Genomic DNA, 18,344 nt, shown 5'->3' with positions numbered 1-18,344 from the left:
TGTTGCGCAATACGCATTCTCAGAATTCAGTGTTTCAGTAATATAATATGGTATAGAATGCACACAAAAGCCACAAAAGAAAATAAAACGATAGATTAATGTTAAAGATTTTTTATTCATCAAAAAGTTGTTGCAGTGTCTGGTGGTTTGGGTTCAGTTTTTCAGATCATTAAAGTTGGGGTTTAGTGTACAGCGCAGCCATAAAGAAAATGAGGGAAGTTTTTTTGGAAAAAATATTTGAAATAAATATATTAGGTTGAGATGATGAGTCCGTAGGCGTCGAAGTTTACTCGTCGTCGCCAGCTGCCTTCTTGTTGTCTGGCTCTTCTCCGTTATCAGAAGCTCCACGTTTTGTCCCACGTGGTTCAGCGTCTCCTCCCTGAAAAATTGAAATTAAGAACATACGTTTCTGAAATATGAGTCCGAAAACTAACCTCTGGAGCATAATCGTCAGTCTCGTCGTCGGAGAACTGGCTCTTCTCGAGATAGCTGAGTCCGGGTCCATCTTCATCGCCGCTTCCCTCCTCGCTGTCTTCTCCTCCCTCACCGGCAAACTCCTCCTCAACTTCCTCTCCATCAACATCGCATCCATCAAGAATCTTCAGCGATGGAATCATCTCGAACATCTTCTCACGATAGTCCTCGAGGAGTCCGAGACTTGGATTATTCGACAAGTCGAGCTCGAAAAGATTTGGAAGAACCTTTAAGCACCGGAGATTATCCAAAGAGAGCTTGTTGCTGGCGAGTGTGATCTTCTTAAGATCTGGAGCATTTTTCACAAGAACATCAAACGAAGCGTTGTCTCCAAGCTGATTGTCACTGATATCCAAATAGGTAAGAGCTGGAAGAGTTGGGAACCCGGCGAGTGTGGTGAGTCCGCACTTCACCATGCTGAGCATCTCCAAGTTGATAAGCTGGTCGGTGAGTCCTCCGATTTGTCCATCTTCAGCGTTGTCGAGGAATAGAGTATCGACAGTAGCTGGATCCCTCTCTCTGAGCTCTTTGACGTAGATTTCGGCCATAGACGGCATGATTGAGGATGTAGTCTGAAGGTAGAGGCATTAAAATAAAGTTGAGATGTAAGAGACAAGAGAGAAAATTAAAAAATCGAACAGAAAATGGAGTTTCTTTCCGAATTGGAAACAAGTCGAATAAAAAAAGCTATTTAGACGGTCACAATCAGTATAAAAATGCTTAGTCCATTTAGAGTCCAGTTTCTTACATCACGCACGAATGACTCAAGAAACACGGATAAAATCAATGAAACGATGGTGCAGCAAATTTTGGAAGGCTATGTTAAAAATTCCAAGCGAATAGACTGATTCTATTCGCTTTATATACGATTCTATAATGACAATGAACGCGCAACGCTCAACGAACGAACAAAATCGATACACTGCCAAGAAAAAAGGCCTAAATTAGGAGGAGAGCGCGCGAAAAACAAATTTGGTTGCGCGCGCTGAGAATCAAATGCATTAGCAGTGGAGCGCGTTTGTACACCACTGACGAGGGGAACATGTGAAGGTGCTCAGAGGAATAGCATAAGAGACTTATGTCAGTCGATAGACCATGTTTAGAAACGGTGATTTGAAAATTTTTAGCGGCGAATCTTCAGAACCAAGTTCACGGCGTACGCTCAAAGAAAGCGAAAACAACAATGTAACTGCAAACACTAACAAGGGAAGTAGACGAACTCAATCTCTGATTTTGGTATGGATAATACTATTTGATCGGAAAAATACCATGTCATGTCAAAGTCTGAGATTAATTTCATCTACTTCCTTTGTAATGGGTCAATTTTCAAAATTTTCCAGATATAAGCATAAAAATTGCATCAACAGCATTAACATATTTAACAATAACATTTACCGCACTTCACATGCTTTAATCTCAAACAAAGATTTTTTTGATAAAAAACTTTCAACTCCAAACGTGTAAAGTTGATAACTTTTCCATCAAAATCCGCGGAGACATGAGTTTCCGAAGTGAATATTGATCCCTAAGTGCTACGTTACAGTGTTGTTTTAGATGTCTTTAAGAGCATGTCGTGAGCTTGATTATGGAGACTTGCAGCTAAAAGTTTACGGATAACCGTTTCTAAACATGGTTCATCAAACGGCATAAGTCTCATATGCTACTCCGCTGGGCAGGTTTAGGGGCGGATCGAGGGCGGATCGAGAGCTTCTCTGGAAAGTGAGCTGGCGAAAGGAAAAATTATAGAACATATATAGAACATATATTGAACAATATGATTATTGAATAGAAATTTGTATTTTTTTCACAAAAAAATGAGCGAAAATTGTATTTTTCTGTGTGAAAAAATACATAAAGTGAACTAATTGGGATCAATCAAATTAAAACTAAATCTTCTATGCGTTTTTGAGCTTTTGTCGGATATTGTTTCCCAGATGTTTCCCAGAAAGTTCAATGACTTCACTCTGAAATCCACTCTGAAATCCATAAAACCTACTACACACCTCCGAGAATTCGATAAAATCTCATCAAGATGCCCCAAATTGTTCGATGCGCCTCTTCTCTGTGAAACGAAACGAACATATCCCTGCAGTATTCCACATAGATTTCACTGAGTTTGCTACCAAAATGTCAGCTGAGAAAAAGGAGGTTTCAAAGGTTTGATTTTTTTTAATTGTATTGATTTTCGATTTAAAAACAAGATTTTTAATCCAAAAAAATAACTCACTATTTTGCTTCAAAAAATAAAATAATTTACAGTCAGAAGCTGGTTACTACTTTCTCCTTGAACTTGCATCGGCATTTGTGCTCTCGGCGGCTCATAATGTACTATTTTTTGTATTGGACATTAAGCTCATCGCCACAAGCTTCGCCCAGTTTTTCTTCACCTTCATTTTTCTGAAACTGATCCATTTTGCAAATTATATTCCACAGGCGCATATTCCCAAGAAGGTAAATTTGTTTTCGCCATTTGCAAGTAAAGCTCCTAATCCGAAATTGTGACATCGGATTTTGGCACAAACAAGACTTTTCTGCTACCGTACTCGTAGGTATTGTGTCAATATCTTCCGTTTTCGGTAAGTTTAGTGTTTTTTGTGTAGAAGAAAACTACAAGACACATATGATAGTTCACCGTGCGGAAAATGTAGCTTCAAAAATTCATTTGTGCCAAGTTCAAAAACATGCAAAAAAAAAAGTGCCACGTGGAAATCTTTTCAGATACTTCTCCCGGCAGCCGGTGCCAAACTACTCGAGGTTCTGATTGCCTCTCTTGCTAACTCACACAACAGAACCGGAGAGCTGTTTCTTGTCAGGTACGATTCGCTCAAGAATAGTATTTAACCTCTGGGATGTGAAAACTCTATAATGGTTGTTTTCATTTTCAGAAGTTTCGATTTCCTATTTGCCGGATGCATTCTCTTCTACTACTCGACGCGTCAAAATGGGAAGGGCTTGACTAAAACGGACTGTTGGATGATTGTAAGATGGCCTAAAATGTAGAAAAATCGGTCGTGGGTGTTTGGGAGTGGCTGAGTTTTCTTCTGCGGCGTAATGCTAGTTTATTGCAGGCTCCCCTTGCGATCGCAGTGTCAATAGCCTGGCTTGAACCTGGACAAATGGAATATACGGGAGTTTCTTTGATGTCCGCATTTCTGCTCCCAATTTCAAGAGCCCTCTCGTTCATTTTACTAAAAAACTCGATGGATTGTTTAGGAAAAGGTTTAAAAATATTTTTCTCTTTATCAAACTAAGAGTTTTCTAGGTCATATCAATGCTTTTATGCTGGAATACACTCGATTTGTTACTATTCTACTCTTCCTACCGGCTCTTGTTTCGTATTTATTGAGCAGTGTGGAGGTCACTGCAAGCTGGGAGTCTATCGATTATGTGAGTTCTGGGTGAAAGAGATTGTGAGGGAATTGCTAAATATCAAACCAGCATATGACACAATTAAACTTGTAATATTATAACTGTTCGGTAGTTACATTTCTGAAAGTTATGTTTGGACATCGAAAAGATAATCTTTTCGAAAGATTGCTTTTTGTCAGTGAACTATCTTTTATACAATAGAAATACATACAACATTTTTTGGTTGTTTCCAGGTGCTTATGTCTCTCTCCTTCATATTCATGATCTGCAATCTCTACAGTCATCTCTGGCTTACCTTATCCCTATCACCTAGTGTCTACTTGGTTTTAGAAAACTCCAGAAACCTATTGGCATCGGTAGTTATTTTGATTAAAATCCGAATTTTGTATGAATTTTGATTTTTACAGTGTGCTCAATGGATTATTCAAAATATGGCTCACCCGAGCCTAATTGCATTTGGCGGCAAAATTGTCGGGTTTGCAGCAATTTTCAGAATCTGGACAAGATCTTAATTAAATTGTTTTTGTTTTCGAAAAAGAGACCTGTTTGTCTAATAAGATGCGTTTCTCAAAAAAAAAAGTTCACCACAAGCACAATTGGGCTATTTTCAATTGAGACAATAAATTGGGGAAAAAAGCAACAAATTTAGGTCTGCTACGAATCAAAAGCTTGTCACGTAGAAATAATTTTAAATGTTCCAACCAGTTTTATTCTAAACACATCACCAGGTCTGGGTAATCATTTCAATGTAAAAATGCAAGTACGCTCTACCGAATCGATATTATTATACTCTTCTTGTAAACGCTAGAATATGTGCAAGGACAAATGATGGTATTTATTGACTAGAAATATCGCCTGGAGATATCTCATTTGAATAATTTTCTATTATCGATTTCTTTTCACACTTTTTTACTAAAATTTAGAGAAGTAAAGATTAGGAAACTACCACGTAGCTTTACTATATTGAAAAATTGCCATGTCATTTACATTTCAAGGACTTCATTGCAGATTCAAACACAAACTTGGGAATTGTCACCTGGCGACCCACTCCGAATTTCAATTTCAAACTATTCTCTGTAAATATTTGTTTTTCTCAAGATCTAATTCTACCGTAACCTACACTTACAGTAATCCATTTTCAGCTTAAACCTCTATTTCTCTCTCAAAAAATGTACACAGTTGCTCGTGAACAACCGCTTGCCGCTGTGCTCTCTCCACAATTCTCGGAATTGTACTGTGCCACGTGTTTTCTGGAAATCGACAGCTCACAAGAAACGGAAATTCTGACATGCGACGATTGTTTAGCGGTATCATATTGTACATTGAAATGTCAACGAAAAGATTGGAAAAGTTGTCATCAGGTACTGTTTGGGTGATACTTTGAAAAAAAACATTAAAATTGGAAAAAAAAATCCCTTGGGAAAATTTAGAAGAAATTTTCAAAAATCCACTTGGCAAAATTTCAAATAATTTAAGAAATTATAAAAATCCGATGCATATTTCCAATGTTTTGCAGTTCGAATGTGAAATCCTGCGTTGCCAAGGCTCCTCAACTCCAATGACACTGACCATGAAGCTATGCATCAGAGTCTTATTGGCATCTCGTTCCACACAGACGCCAAGTTTCAATGGGGCTGTTTTAGAAGATTTGGAGACAAGTAAGATATATTACCTGAAATAGGACTGATCTTGACACACATACCGATATTTTCAGATTACAAAGAATTTCGATCAAGTCCAGAGCATAATCAATTTTTATCAGATGTTTTAACGATTATCAGCAGTTCAGGGCAGAGTGAGTTGAAAAGTTTTAGTTATTTTTGTTTCACTGTAGTTTTTAGAGGAGCATATTAGTTTGCGTGGTCCCAATTTAAATACTTTCAGTAATAAAATTCACGACCACGTAAAAACTTTGCACCTTTTCTCTTGCAAATAGTTCGATTTTTGAGCCAAACTACTGACTTTGGGTTCTGACGCGAAGGAACAAGTTTTTCCAGCTATCGTAACCAAAAGTAGAGTGATGTAGCTGTAGCTAAAATAAGTCGTTTTTGGTAGAACCCTTTTTTTTTTAATTTTTGCCACTTTTTTCAGACATTTTCCCAACATCTTTGGAGACAAACAAAACTATCGGAATAATCTGTAGTGTTTTGTGCAATTCGTTCAGCATTATCAATGAGAAACGTGTTGAGCCGATTGGAAGTGGCCTATATGTGGGCGTTGCCAAGCATAATCATTCGTGTGCTTCCACGTCACATGTTGTCTTTGAAGGAAATCAAGTTTTTCTGAGAACCAATCAAGAGGAATATTCAAAGGAGGTTATGATTTTTATTGATGTATCTTTTCCAAATGGGATTTCAAAATCAAAAAGCAATTGCTCGGAACTTTTATCACCCCAGATTGAAATTTCCGGGTGAATTGCACCAATCAGGCCTGCCGGTGTTTCGGTTCTTTTTACAAACCTAAAACGACAAATTTTATTTTTTCGGTTTTTAGATTTTTCTGTTTTACTAAAAAAAACCAAAAATTGACAACAAAATGTTTGGCGGCACCCATGCAAAAAATTATTTCAACGGCATTACTAAACGCAATACTCTGCAGCTGACAATATCGTACGTTTCCCGAATGCTTCCAACATCCGAACGTCGGAAAACAATCCGCGGAGTCCATTTTCTGACGTGTCAGTGTGAAATGTGCAAAAATGAAGAACTGGATCTAATCGGGTTAAGCTCAAAATGTCGAACAAAAAATTGCACGGGATTTGTGAAGGGATCTGGAAACTGTTCAGTTTGTGAGAAATTAGCGTTTTTGCCCTTTGAACAGGTTAGTTATTAGGATCGACTGTCGATTAAACGTTTTTGGTTAACTGCCGAAAAGTTTTGGAAAATTGCCAAAAAGCCTTTGACAACCTGCCAAAAAGTTTTGGAAACATGCCAAAAAGTTTTGGAAAACTGTAAAAAAGTTTTGGTAAATTGCCAAAAAGCCTTTGACAACCTGCCAAAAAGTTGTGGAAACCTGCCAAAAGTTTTGGTAAGTTGCCAAAAGTTTTGGTAAATTGCCAAAAAGTTTTGGAAACCTGCCAAAAGATTTGGTAAGTTGCGAAAATGTTTTCGTTAGTTGCCAAAAGTTTTGGTAAATGGCAAAAAAATTTCGAAAACGACAAAAAGTTTTGGTAAAATCCCAAAAACTTTTGGGTACCAGTTATGGTAAATTGAGTACTCCTTTTTTTTGAAAAACATGAATTTTTTCAAATTGCAGAGCATCCATTCAACATTAAATCTTTTGGATATTATTGAAAATCTCCATAAAACAAATCAATTCACAACAGTACAAGAATTGGCTTACCTTCAAAAACTACGTGCTGACTATCAAGACATCCTGGCGGAATGCAACGTGGCAATTTTGCAACTCGACGAGCAGATTGCTTATTGTAGCAGTTCACTGGAAAATGTGAATGACTTGGATTTGGACTTGATCGCTGGAAGAGGCAGTGAGCATTTTATGTAAGTTTATCTTAATATCCTAGCTCAGTTGATGTAGAAAAAGTATACGTAAATAACATTTAAGACGAATCTGATTCTAGTTTTCTGAAGAATTTTTTTTTCTAAAATCATGAAAATACGAACATTTTCCACAAAATTGAAACATTTTATTTCTGGAAAAAACCGAAATATTGAAAGATCTAATTTTTGAGTTTCTAGAAAATTTATAATTTCCGGAAACGGGAATAGATGAATTTAAAGCATTACTTAATATATTTTCAGAACTCGTCTTGGGATCGGCGCTCCAGAAGTGACCCGTCGTTTGTATATTGGATGTAAATGTATATCTCGTATTTCACCATCGAAAAGATCTGTAAAATTAGTAAAACTAATCAAACTTGCCATCGAATCAAGCATTATTAGCCATGGAACACATCATTCAATCACTAATTATTTGAGAAATCTTTGATAATGTTCTTGTAAAATCACATTTATTTTTAATCCTCTGATAAATAGTTTAATTTAATTAACATAAGCATACAATATATATATCACAATTCAAATAGTTCCATAAGAAATCAGCTGACTAGAATCAAAGAAAATGGCTCGAACGGGCGGCACGATTTGTGCGTTCCGCTGTTGATCGGTTCCTTCGACAAACAATTGTGATCCTTTGATGAGCCCGTTGTTCGCTGTGTCAATTAACTCGTTTATCATTCCAACCACTTGTTTGTTCGAGTTTTGGATGTTCGAGCGGCTGGAAATAAAACTAATTTACGAAAAAAATTAGGGCACGCACATTTTATTTTAAGTTCTCTAAAATATCTTGCCACGTGGACGGCTATAAAAAGTTTTGCACATGAACTTCCAGGTTCTTTAAGTGGTTTTTTGTATTACGAATATCGTATATTCTTTATCAGTGCTGCATACAGTGGAATTTATTGGATGCAGATGCCGCACTAATAGAAAATATACGGTAAATTCCCAATGCTCTGGTAAAACAAGTCCGTTTTGTTGCCGGAGAAAGTGTCACGTAATCGAAAATAGTTATTTTGTTGTTGAATATAGTGTATTAGTGACACTTGAACTATTTATTCAATTTATACCAGATTTCGTGGATAAATTTTTTTTTCGTAATCTGCTGCGCTTCTTAGTTTTTTTGCGAATAAAGTGAATAAATAGTTCAAGTAATCACTAATTTTTAAAAAAGTGTTGCTAATCTGACAAAAAGTGTTGGTAAATTGGCAAAAGTTTTGGTAAATTGGAAAAAGTTTTGGTAAATTGGAAAAAGTTTTGGTGAATATACAAAAAATTTTGGTAACCTGCCAAAGTGTTGGTAACCTGCCAGAAAGTGTTGGTAAATTGCCAAAAAGTTTTTATACTTACTTACTTAATTGGTTTTTACATGAACAATTTTCTTTTTCTTTTTTCTTGTGAAACACAATTTTTTACGCAATTAATTTGCCACGTTAAACTTTCGAAACTTCTAAAAAATTATTTTTGATATTTTAAGATTATGAAAAGTATTCTTGGCAAAGATAATACTCTTTTCAAAATTCAAAATAATTTTTTCGAATAATTTTTTGTTTTCGTACATTTTCATAGAGGCTGTTGAAAAAAACGAACTTCTGTTGTTCCAAAATGCCGCGCCCCAAAATCCTTTTGCAAATCGTCTCGTTAAGCACCGAATTGAACAACGGTACTCCAAAAACACAATCCAATAGTAGAAAATCGTCGAAAGAAGTGCCTGGCAGCAGTTTTTTGAGTAAACCACCATCTTTTGGTAATGAGACATCCTGCATAATATTGCTCTCCGCTTTTGTTCTTCCACTGATGTCTGAGCCTGATGTCGTGATAGATTTTCCAGATTTTTTAAGTAAAATTACATATCCTGCTGTAAAATCTAGTGATAGCTGCTCTCGGAGCTTTCTGATCGCTGGATGATTGCAGAATGCAGTTTCACACTCCAAATCTTCGAATGGAAATGGTACATGGATCATTTTATCACAATCTTCACTGTCAAGAGGTACTGATTGAACAAAAATCGATGAATAAACCAACATATCATTCAATGCAAAAAGTGCATTTTGAGCTGTCATAATATGTGGTTCATGCTTGGTACTTGATACGAGGAACCGATGATGTTGGAAGCTTTGTAGTACACGTGGAAGAGTTGTTAGACGAGTTCCGTGTGGAAGAAATACACTTGGAGGGCCACTAGAACACGCCGAATAGATTGAGAGACGGAACCACGGGGAGCAGGTTTCAGCGTTTGGTGGACCGATTAGAGGAACCGATTGAACGGGAATTGCACACGCTTCGATTGAAAGTGGAGCCATTGCAACTAGGATTCTGGAAAAGAAAACAATTTCGACGTTTTTTTATGTCGGGGGATTTTTGATCACGATTGATTTTATCAAAATTGGCAAAAAAAACGGAAAATCTGCAACTTTTTATTTGTTCATAAAAGACATTGTTTCTGAACTGTTCATTATAGAATGAAGAAAATGCAAGAGGGTATCTTGCATTTTCATCTAACCGTTTAATGAAAATAATTCGAATTTTAAATAATATAACGTTTTTTTAACCGTCAGCTTCTTTTTTCGGTTCGAGGATTTTGATTTATTTATTTATTTTCATCAATCTCTTAAATTTAAAGACAAAAAGTTTTGGCAACCTGCCAAAAAGTTTTGGAAAATTGCCATAAAATTTTGGATAATTGCCGAAAAGTTTTGAAAAATTGCCAAAAAGTTTTGGAAAATTGCCAAAAAGTTTGAAAATCTACCAAAACGTTTTGGAAAATTGCCAAAAAGTTCTGGAAAATTGCCGAAAAGTTTCGGAAAATAGCCAAAAAGTTTTGAAAATCTGCCAAAAAGGTTTGGAAAATTGCAGAAAAATTTTTGAAAATTTCCGAAAAGTTTTGAAACTCTGCCAACAAAATTTGGAAACCTGCCAAAAAGTTTTTGTAAAATGCAAATTGAACTTTAAAAAAATTAAAAGCGTATGACGAATTTTGAAATTAAATACAGATAATTGCGAATTAGATTTTTTTTTGAAATTGTAATTACCAATGGTTTTTAAGAAAACTCAATTTCACCCAAGAATCGAGGGCTGAGGTTGTGTGTGAAATTTTTCGGTTACACTTTTTTCTCTCTATAATAACTCACCCATAACTTTTCTGCAAAACCCTCTGTCTGCTTTTTTCATCAAGTGTATACAAACTTTCTCCTCTAATCAGATCAGCTTCACGTTCTTGTCTTAAACTCTTCAATGAATCCAGTAGAGCAGTTGCATGCATTGAGTATCGCTGTGCATCTCCTTCCGCAAACTGATTTACAGACTCTAGTTGCTCCAAAAATTCCTTCATTTGCTCGTCAGCAAGTTTTCCCACTTCGAAAAGTGCTACTGCATGGCCTTTCAGCGAAGCCGACAGATTTCCCATCATCAGAAATGCGGTAAGTGTTGAATCGAAGATGAATGCAGCTCTATTAACAGTTCCAGAAGATCCAGATAGGTCGGAAGCCGTTTGGGATGTTGAAAGGGATTGGAATGACTGAAAATCAAAGTTTCAGATTAATACTTTTCTACAGAAATGGTTAGATTTTGAGATTTTCTCATTGTATTAACCGGTCTATTACTAACTTCCACAGAATTATTTAATGAAGGATTTGGCGAAGAAGCTCGAAGAGCTGAATCCTCCGATACCGGCGACAACGCGTCGTCTGTCTCATCGTCATCGCCACGTAGCAGTGTTTTAGTCAACTCGTTGAGCTCGTCCGATGTGCTAGTGATCAAACTTCTGTAACTTAGGATTTAAGAATTTTTCAAACATTTCTCCCACTCACGACATAGGAGAAATCGGTGACATTGGTGTAGTTACAGTGGAATTTGACGTCCAGGAGGTGTGGATTGTCAGGTTCTCTCCGCCGGTAACACGTTTTCTGGCGAATCCTAGCCTGCAGAACACGGAAATCGCGTTTTTAACGAGCTGAAGATCGATGTGTAGGATTTGCGACATCTAAAATGTGGAAAACTTTGTGTTTAATATGAGAAAATTAGTCTATTAAACCTCCAAAACAGTTGTTTGATCGTCAATTGCTACGAAAATTTTATAGAGGAGAGTCTCGAAATAGTCTCCTAGCACCCGATTCATCACAAATCCATCTAGAGGTGCCACATAGATATAATCGTTATCGTAAACAGGAACATCGAAATATATCAGTCCTCGATCATACAATGACGTCACAACAGAATATTTTAGAAGCCCCGCCGGAATTGCCACGTTGGTGTCGAGGAGGCGATCTATCACTTGTTTCTCTTCTTCTAAATAATTTAAATTTTGTTTTAAAAAGATTTACTAAAACAAATCGCACCATTCAGTGTTTTCACGTCACTTTCTAGAATCGAACCGACATTCGTTCTCCACCACGACTCGACAATCATCTTTGTTGGTTTTTGTGGCAAAAGCTCCCTCGCCGACTTGCTACGACGTAGAAATTTCCGATTTGAACGAGTTTGGTTCATTAGCTCAATGTATTGATTTCTTCCTATCCCAAGTAATCGCACTGCGTCGGCGGCTGTGAAGTTTGGAAGAGAATCGTACGACTTTTCGGTGTTTAGCATCTCCTGAAAATTAAATCCTGCTGAAAAATCAACTATTTTTCAGACATACGGTAAGAATATTCGCATAATAACTGAATGGGGAGAGCCGCATCTCGGTGACGGTGATGTCTGATAAGTGATAAGGGTACAGCATCAAGTGTGACTCGGAAAATCGTAGAAGCTGCTCATAGTACGCTTCCTCGCTCTTTTTCATGTGCCGTACTGCAATGAAATGTTCGAAATCAAGATTCAAAGTTGAAAAACTTACTCAAATTCCCCTTATATCGAAGCTGATTTTGAATCGAGTACTCCAAAACTCTCTTTTCGTATTCTTTCGACGAATTTCCCAGTATAACCTTGATATCTGGAGATAGATTCGCCCAGGGAATATTATCGCGAATACAGTCGTCGATTTCCATGCCTCTTCAGAGATTTCGAGTGGAAAATATTTTAAAATTCTACTGAATTTGAGCAAAAAAGATATGCGTGGCGGAGCTCTGCAGATCTGCAAATAAGGTAATGTGTGCAAACACCGTGACGACACATTGCGTACGCGGTGAAAATTTGTTTTTTGGTTCCAAATAAAATAATTTGAATTTAATGTTTTTCAAAGTTTTCGTTATTGCGATTTATAGAAAAATACCATTTGCAGGTAATTATGTCCTCAAGCGATGCATTTTGGAGAATGTTCGCAAACAAAAACAAAGGAAAATCGAATACCCGATCGGCATTTCAAGTTGTGAAAGAGGAGCAGCCGTCCACATCAACAGAACCCGATGATAAAAAGCCGTTACACCATGAAATTGCCGGGGAGATGATTAAAAATCCGGCAAAAGGAAAACGAAAGCGGGTTCAGATCAAAAACGACGAGTATGAGCAGCTCATGATGCTCGGTGTACCGGTACGCGTGCCACGTGGATTGAGCCTCTACTCGACTCAAAAACTAATGATCGTGAGAATTCTGACGGCGCTGAAAAATAGTCAAAATGTGCTTGGCGAGTCGCCGACGGGAAGTGGCAAAACTATGGCTCTGCTGGCATCTACGTGTGCATGGCTCAAGCAGTATATCGATGAGAAGCGAGAATCAAAGGAAAAATGTGAAATCCATGGATTTTCAGGAAAAACACAGGTGGTGTTCACTAACGATATTGGAATACCGCTAGAATCTAAAGTATATGAAGAGCCACCGGAAGAAGAGGAATTCATTGAGCCTGTGCCAGTGAAAAACGATAAACTTTGTAGGATTTTATTTTCAGTGGAGTTTATCATAAATGTTTTTATTTAGTCGAGGCACAATGGGAGCACGATTTCACGCCTCATACACCAGGAGAAACACCGCCCGTCACATTGAAAGAAGAGCTGGAGCCGGTAAAAAAACCGGAGCCCGTTGAGACGAAATGCACGTGTCTTCCGTAAGATTTGATATATATATATATATAATTTGCTTTTTTGCAAAAAATAGCGAAAAAAAAAAATAAATAGATCTTCCAATACAGATACAGCTTCCAAAATATTTGGTTCGTTGCGAGACCAGGAAACATAACAAACAATATTCTGTAATTCTAATTTTTCAGTCGCGTCCGAATCTACTACGGCACCCGAACCCACAAGCAAATTGCTCAAGTCGTTAAAGAGTTCTCCCGTCTTCCATACGCAAAAATTCTGAAGTAAATTCAAATTTCCTAGTGTAAATCTTCTCATTTTGTATTCAGACACACAATTCTCGCAAGCAGAGAACAATCTTGCATCAATCCGGCCGCTCGTAAACACGCAGACATCTCACAATACTGTAAAGAAGTGAACAGTGCACATTCGGTATGAATTCGATTTTTTTTTAATTATTAAAACAAAAAAATTTCAGATTGGTTGTTCATTCAAAAGTGCTATGAAACCACGATTTGAGAAAGCTTTACCGTTAAGGGATCATTTAGAGCGAAATGTTCGTTTTTTTTTCATTTATTAAAAAAACTGAATTTGGAAACTAAAGATTACATCAAAAATTTTATTCTAAATTTTAAAAAAAACCTAACCATATTGAAAATTATAAAAGTAGCTTCAGGAAACGGGCAATATCAATTTTTGCAGGGAACAGTGGTATTCGATATGGAAAAAATTGTCGAAACGTTGGCCATATCATATCCTCAGCTGTGTCCCTACTTCAGCACAAACCGAATTCTCACCCAAGACGCTGACATCATTTTCTGTCCATTTTCGTATCTGGTGGACCCATTGATTCGAAATTCGTCAGATGTTCAGATAAGAAACTCGATTGTCATTTTGGATGAAGCTCATAACATCGAAGACACGTGCAGAGAAGCGGCAAGCTTCTCGTTCACCGAGAAAGAGCTCGATGATTCGATATTGTCGCTGAGAATTAAAAGTTTGTGAGATTTAACTGGAAAAAAAGAGAATGTAACATAATAGCTATAATGAATTAACAAATTTTGTCTCGTCGGAGTTTCTTCGATAGTTTAGAATTTTGAGTGAAACATACAAAAAAACAAACTAAACTGCCGAAATGTGAGGAAATTTTCCTAAAATTCAAATTACAGGAAAAGCAGTTGACACGGAATTGGATAAAACCGGCATCGAAGAGAAGCTTCTCCACATTCCAGATCGAGAAGTGCATCTAAAAGAATTCCGTGGACATCTTCTCTACCTTGAACACCTGATCCTTGAGATGCTTCGATGGATCCGACAAGTGTCGACGGAGGCGAAAACGCCGGCTAGAGGTGGTCAGGATGGTGTGAAGACATGCACAATATCGTCTGCAAATCTTTTTACATCATTGACCGATCCAGAAAATGGTGTCGATCTGTTCACACCACCACTGACACCCAAACATGCAGCAGTGGCGGTACGTAATTGGTATCAGGGCGGTGTGGCTGATGGCGTATCAAATTTTTAATTGGATTTCGGTATTAGAGAATAGAAAAAAAACGATTAAAAATATAAATAACTAAAACTTCCGTTATTCCACGCAAAAAAAATTCGAGAAATGTTTAATCTTTCGAAAATTTTCTAATTTGTTCAAAAAAATCATTATTTAAAGTTAAATCACAAATTGAATTTTCTTTGATTTCAGGCGTCTTTCAGTGCGATTACGAAGCATAATGAGCCTGAAATGCAGTACTTTGACGCGTTCAAGCCAAGCTCTACAGCGATAGTCTGCATAGAGAAATGGTTGTATTTTCAGTCATATTTTGGAAATCAGCAGTACCAATCCACGTATAGGTAGGTATTTTCGAAACATTAACGAAAGTTCGGTTTCTGGATTTTCGAACACTACAAAAATTTACAATTTCAGGTTAAACATCTCTATTGAGCCGATAAATCAAAATGGGCGATTCAATCATACTTTTGACGCAGACGTCTCGATGTCGACTTCATTTGGAAATCCAAGACCAACAACGACAAGAAGCTCGGCGGGACCCAGAAACATGCAGTACAAGGAGGAGAACGCATGGTTTTCAAAGCAATTTTTAAAAATATGAAAAAATGTGTTTCAATTTTCAGGCTAGCAGATGCTGCAGCTGACGGAGACGATTGGAAGGATCCGTCAATGTCAGAGACGGGTCATAAACCGATTTCAGAGGGCTGCAAGACTACGATCAGCTTGTGGTGTATGAGTCCAGCATTGGTTAGTACAATATAAGTCCTATAATTCTATAAAACTAATACAAAAATTAAATTTCAAGCGTGAAAATCGAAATTTCAGTCTTTCTTCGACGCATTCAACGAAACACGTTCTATAGTCCTCGCATCGGGTACTCTGTGCCCAATGGACACTTTGAAAACCGAATTAGGAATGGAATTCAAGCAACAAGTAGAAGGAGATCAAGTCATTAATAAGGATAACATTTTCGCAGCGGTTTTGCCAATTGTAAGGAAAACATTTGGTTAGGTAGCGTCGTGTGGTGCCCTGAGAATTACCGAACGAATGAAATTTATTTCTTAAAGAGATGACAGGGCACGTGTTGTCAGACAGTCTCATTGCAGGCTGATCTACAAAACATGCGGGAATTTTACCCCAGAAAAATGTGACGTCAACACACTCTTCATCATGCGAAATCAGTTGAAAAGTCTGCGTCTCTTCTCATTTCTCGAAGATCAAACCAAAATGAGGCAGGAATTAGGATTTAAAATTTTTGATGCAAATTTATGTTAATTTACTTAGCATTAATGCTAGCATTGAAAAAGTATGTCATTCGTCCTATAAGTCTCCGGCTAGCATACAAGGTTTATTTTCGAAAATACGGTCTAAAAACTACCAAAATAAAAAGGAAAGCCTTATTAATTTAATTGATTTAAAAATTCCAGGGTCCCTTTGGAAATCGCATTCAGTGCACGTACCGCAACACGTCAGATCCGGAATCTTCATTTTATTGCGAGCTTGGAGCAATTATCAAGTACGTTGGCGGATTATTTTTCGAATTTTCTACTTTCAGAGAGACTTGAAAAAAATGAATAGATTTTCAACAAAAATGTCAAATTTTGTTTAGGTTATTTAAATCAAGACTTGTTTAAAACAAATATAATTTCTGAAAATTCAAATCGGAAAACTTAGTTTTTGTCTAATTTTTTATAAAAAGTTACAAAAGCCTTGAAAAATGTTCCAATTGTTGGAAAATTTTCGAATGTTAAGAAATCAGCTCATTTTTTGCAGGTATGTATGCAGTAACGTGCCAGCAGGAATTCTATGTTTTCTCCCCAGCTATCGAGTTCTAGATCAATTAAAACAATGTATGATCCGTAATTCAACAATGCGACAAATCGAAATGAAAAAAGTTGTGCTCTACGAGCCGCGAAGATCCTCAGAATTAACATCAGTAATGGATCAATTCGATGCGGCGATCTTCGATCCGTCTAGATTCGGTGCAAACATCAACGGATCTCTTATGTTTGCCGTTTTTCGTGGAAAAGTTTCCGAGGGCATTGATTTTGCCGATGATCGTGCGCGTGTGGTGATTTCTGTCGGAATTCCGTATCCAAATGCGATGGATGATCAAGTGAATGCGAAAAAGTTGTATAATGATCAGAATTCCAAGGAAAAGGGGATTTTGACTGGCGATGAGTGGTATACCACGCAGGCCTATCGAGCATTGAATCAGGCTTTGGGAAGGTGAATATATATACAAAGCCGCGTGGAATAAAAACTACGTTTTTTTTATTTAAAAAATGTTATGCTATGCTACAAATGTTCAAAACACAGCAATTTTCTACTGTAACACATAATTCTGAAATTTGCGCAACATTTTTGACGCACAAAATATCTCGTAGCGAAGACTACAGTAATCCTTTAAATGACTACCGTAGTGCTTGTGTCGATTTACGGGCTCGATTTTCGAATTTCCTAATCGAATTTTGACAGCAGTATTTAATTTGTCTTTTTTTTTCTGTATTGTTTTGTCATTTTTGTGTTAAAAAAAAATATTTAAATGAAAAACGTCCAATATTGCCTTATAGGAAACTCATACAATCGTATTTTTACATTATTTTCCGTCTATTGCCGGGTTTCACCTGGAAAACCTGCAATAGACGGGAAATAATGTAAAAATACGTTTGTAAATAGGAGTTTCCTCATCAAAATGAAGGCAATATTACACGTTTTTTTCTATTAAAACAGTTGGTTAATGAATAAAATTTTTTTAAGTACAAAAATGACTAAACAATACGAACAACGAAGGAAAATTGAATATCACTGTCCAAATTCGAAAATAAAATCGAGCCCGTAAATCGGCATAAGCGCTACTTTTAAAGAAATACTGTAATTTTCGCTGCGAGATATTTTGCGAGTCAAATATGTTGTAAAATACGCATTCTCAGGATTTAGTGTTCCCGTAATATCAAATCTATAATATCACGTGAAATAAGGGAATCAGTAGAAAAACCATCTGGCCAAATTTCACTACAATCTAAAATTCATTAAATCTTCAGATGTCTCCGGCACAAAAACGACTGGGGAGCAATGCTAATGATCGATGAACGCCTAGAACGTCAAACTGGAAATCTTGTGGGCGGAGCCTCGTCTGCTCGTGTCTCAAAATGGATTCGTGCTCAACTGAAAAGCTATCCGAGTTTTAAAGAATTTAATGCGAATTTTCGCGAATTCATCCAGCGTCGACACGCTGTTGAGAAAGCAAAAAAAGAGAATTTTTGTGAATGAATTAAACTTTTTCTAACTTTTTTTTTTCGATTAAAACCCCCGCCCCTTATCTTTTTTACGTGTAAAATTTATGATTTTTCCTCATTTTCTTAAACAATTTTTAGACGTCTTTTTTAAAAGTTAGAATCTCCCTAATGCATTGTTTTTACCCCTTTTTTCAAATCGATTTTCATAAAGCTTGGCCGAACTTTTTCTCTCTTCTCTCATTATCACTTATCAGTGTTTACCTTTACACCACTTGTACTTTGAACTGT

At 36.9% G+C, this 18,344-nt stretch overlaps 5 protein-coding genes and 1 non-coding gene across 7 annotated transcripts; 4 read left to right on the top strand and 2 right to left on the bottom strand.

The window, feature by feature from the left end:
- Positions 1 to 95: 95 nt before the first annotated feature.
- F33H2.3 (Acidic leucine-rich nuclear phosphoprotein 32-related protein 1) lies at positions 96 to 1,048 on the bottom strand. Its single transcript, NM_001381278.3, has 2 exons — positions 435 to 1,048; positions 96 to 379 (listed from the first exon to the last, which is right to left on the bottom strand). The coding sequence occupies exons 1-2, from the start codon at positions 1,029 to 1,031 to the stop codon at positions 287 to 289; spliced, it is 690 nt and encodes a 229-aa protein (NP_001366886.1). The 5' UTR covers positions 1,032 to 1,048; the 3' UTR covers positions 96 to 286.
- A 1,475-nt stretch (positions 1,049 to 2,523) lies between these two features.
- F33H2.8 (TPT domain-containing protein) lies at positions 2,524 to 4,422 on the top strand (the record flags this gene model as incomplete). 2 transcript variants are annotated; one of them, NM_061220.7, is made up of 8 exons in its annotated part: positions 2,524 to 2,631; positions 2,734 to 2,925; positions 3,193 to 3,287; positions 3,360 to 3,453; positions 3,543 to 3,693; positions 3,737 to 3,861; positions 4,077 to 4,199; positions 4,251 to 4,422. In NM_061220.7, 8 exons carry the CDS (start codon positions 2,524 to 2,526, stop codon positions 4,353 to 4,355), a joined length of 993 nt encoding a protein of 330 aa, NP_493621.2. The 2 variants fall into 2 exon arrangements, with proteins under 2 accessions (NP_493621.2, NP_001129770.1); NM_001136298.3 differs by lacking the exons at positions 2,524 to 2,631; positions 2,734 to 2,925; positions 3,193 to 3,287 and having other exon boundaries at positions 3,448 to 3,453; positions 4,251 to 4,355.
- Positions 4,423 to 4,854: 432 nt separating this feature from the next.
- On the top strand, positions 4,855 to 7,846 carry set-10 (MYND-type domain-containing protein). The gene is made up of 8 exons (NM_061219.8): positions 4,855 to 4,919; positions 4,986 to 5,204; positions 5,360 to 5,501; positions 5,558 to 5,638; positions 5,935 to 6,158; positions 6,442 to 6,663; positions 7,099 to 7,343; positions 7,605 to 7,846. The coding sequence occupies exons 2-8, from the start codon at positions 5,013 to 5,015 to the stop codon at positions 7,789 to 7,791; spliced, it is 1,293 nt and encodes a 430-aa protein (NP_493620.2). The 5' UTR covers positions 4,855 to 4,919; positions 4,986 to 5,012; the 3' UTR covers positions 7,792 to 7,846.
- F33H2.2 (Protein FAM91A1) lies at positions 7,802 to 12,395 on the bottom strand. The gene is made up of 9 exons (NM_061218.7): positions 12,193 to 12,395; positions 11,995 to 12,146; positions 11,696 to 11,948; positions 11,392 to 11,645; positions 11,168 to 11,340; positions 10,965 to 11,121; positions 10,490 to 10,875; positions 8,949 to 9,674; positions 7,802 to 8,079 (listed from the first exon to the last, which is right to left on the bottom strand). The coding sequence occupies exons 1-9, from the start codon at positions 12,341 to 12,343 to the stop codon at positions 7,881 to 7,883; spliced, it is 2,451 nt and encodes an 816-aa protein (NP_493619.1). The 5' UTR covers positions 12,344 to 12,395; the 3' UTR covers positions 7,802 to 7,880.
- Positions 10,611 to 10,631, top strand: 21ur-14221. Its single transcript, NR_050766.1, has one exon.
- Positions 12,396 to 12,572: 177 nt separating the features above from the next.
- On the top strand, positions 12,573 to 18,280 carry dog-1 (Helicase ATP-binding domain-containing protein). Its single transcript, NM_061217.7, has 14 exons — positions 12,573 to 13,162; positions 13,210 to 13,336; positions 13,499 to 13,591; positions 13,637 to 13,739; positions 13,786 to 13,863; positions 14,010 to 14,304; positions 14,477 to 14,781; positions 15,010 to 15,158; positions 15,232 to 15,390; positions 15,441 to 15,564; positions 15,643 to 15,807; positions 16,245 to 16,333; positions 16,591 to 17,046; positions 17,862 to 18,280. The coding sequence occupies exons 1-14, from the start codon at positions 12,583 to 12,585 to the stop codon at positions 18,088 to 18,090; spliced, it is 2,952 nt and encodes a 983-aa protein (NP_493618.1). The 5' UTR covers positions 12,573 to 12,582; the 3' UTR covers positions 18,091 to 18,280.
- The last annotated feature ends 64 nt before the right edge of the window (positions 18,281 to 18,344 follow it).

This window comes from Caenorhabditis elegans, chromosome I, assembly GCF_000002985.6.
Source record: "Caenorhabditis elegans chromosome I".
NCBI lineage: Eukaryota > Metazoa > Nematoda > Chromadorea > Rhabditida > Rhabditidae > Caenorhabditis > Caenorhabditis elegans.
This window is presented reverse-complemented; position numbering and strand designations above follow the sequence as displayed.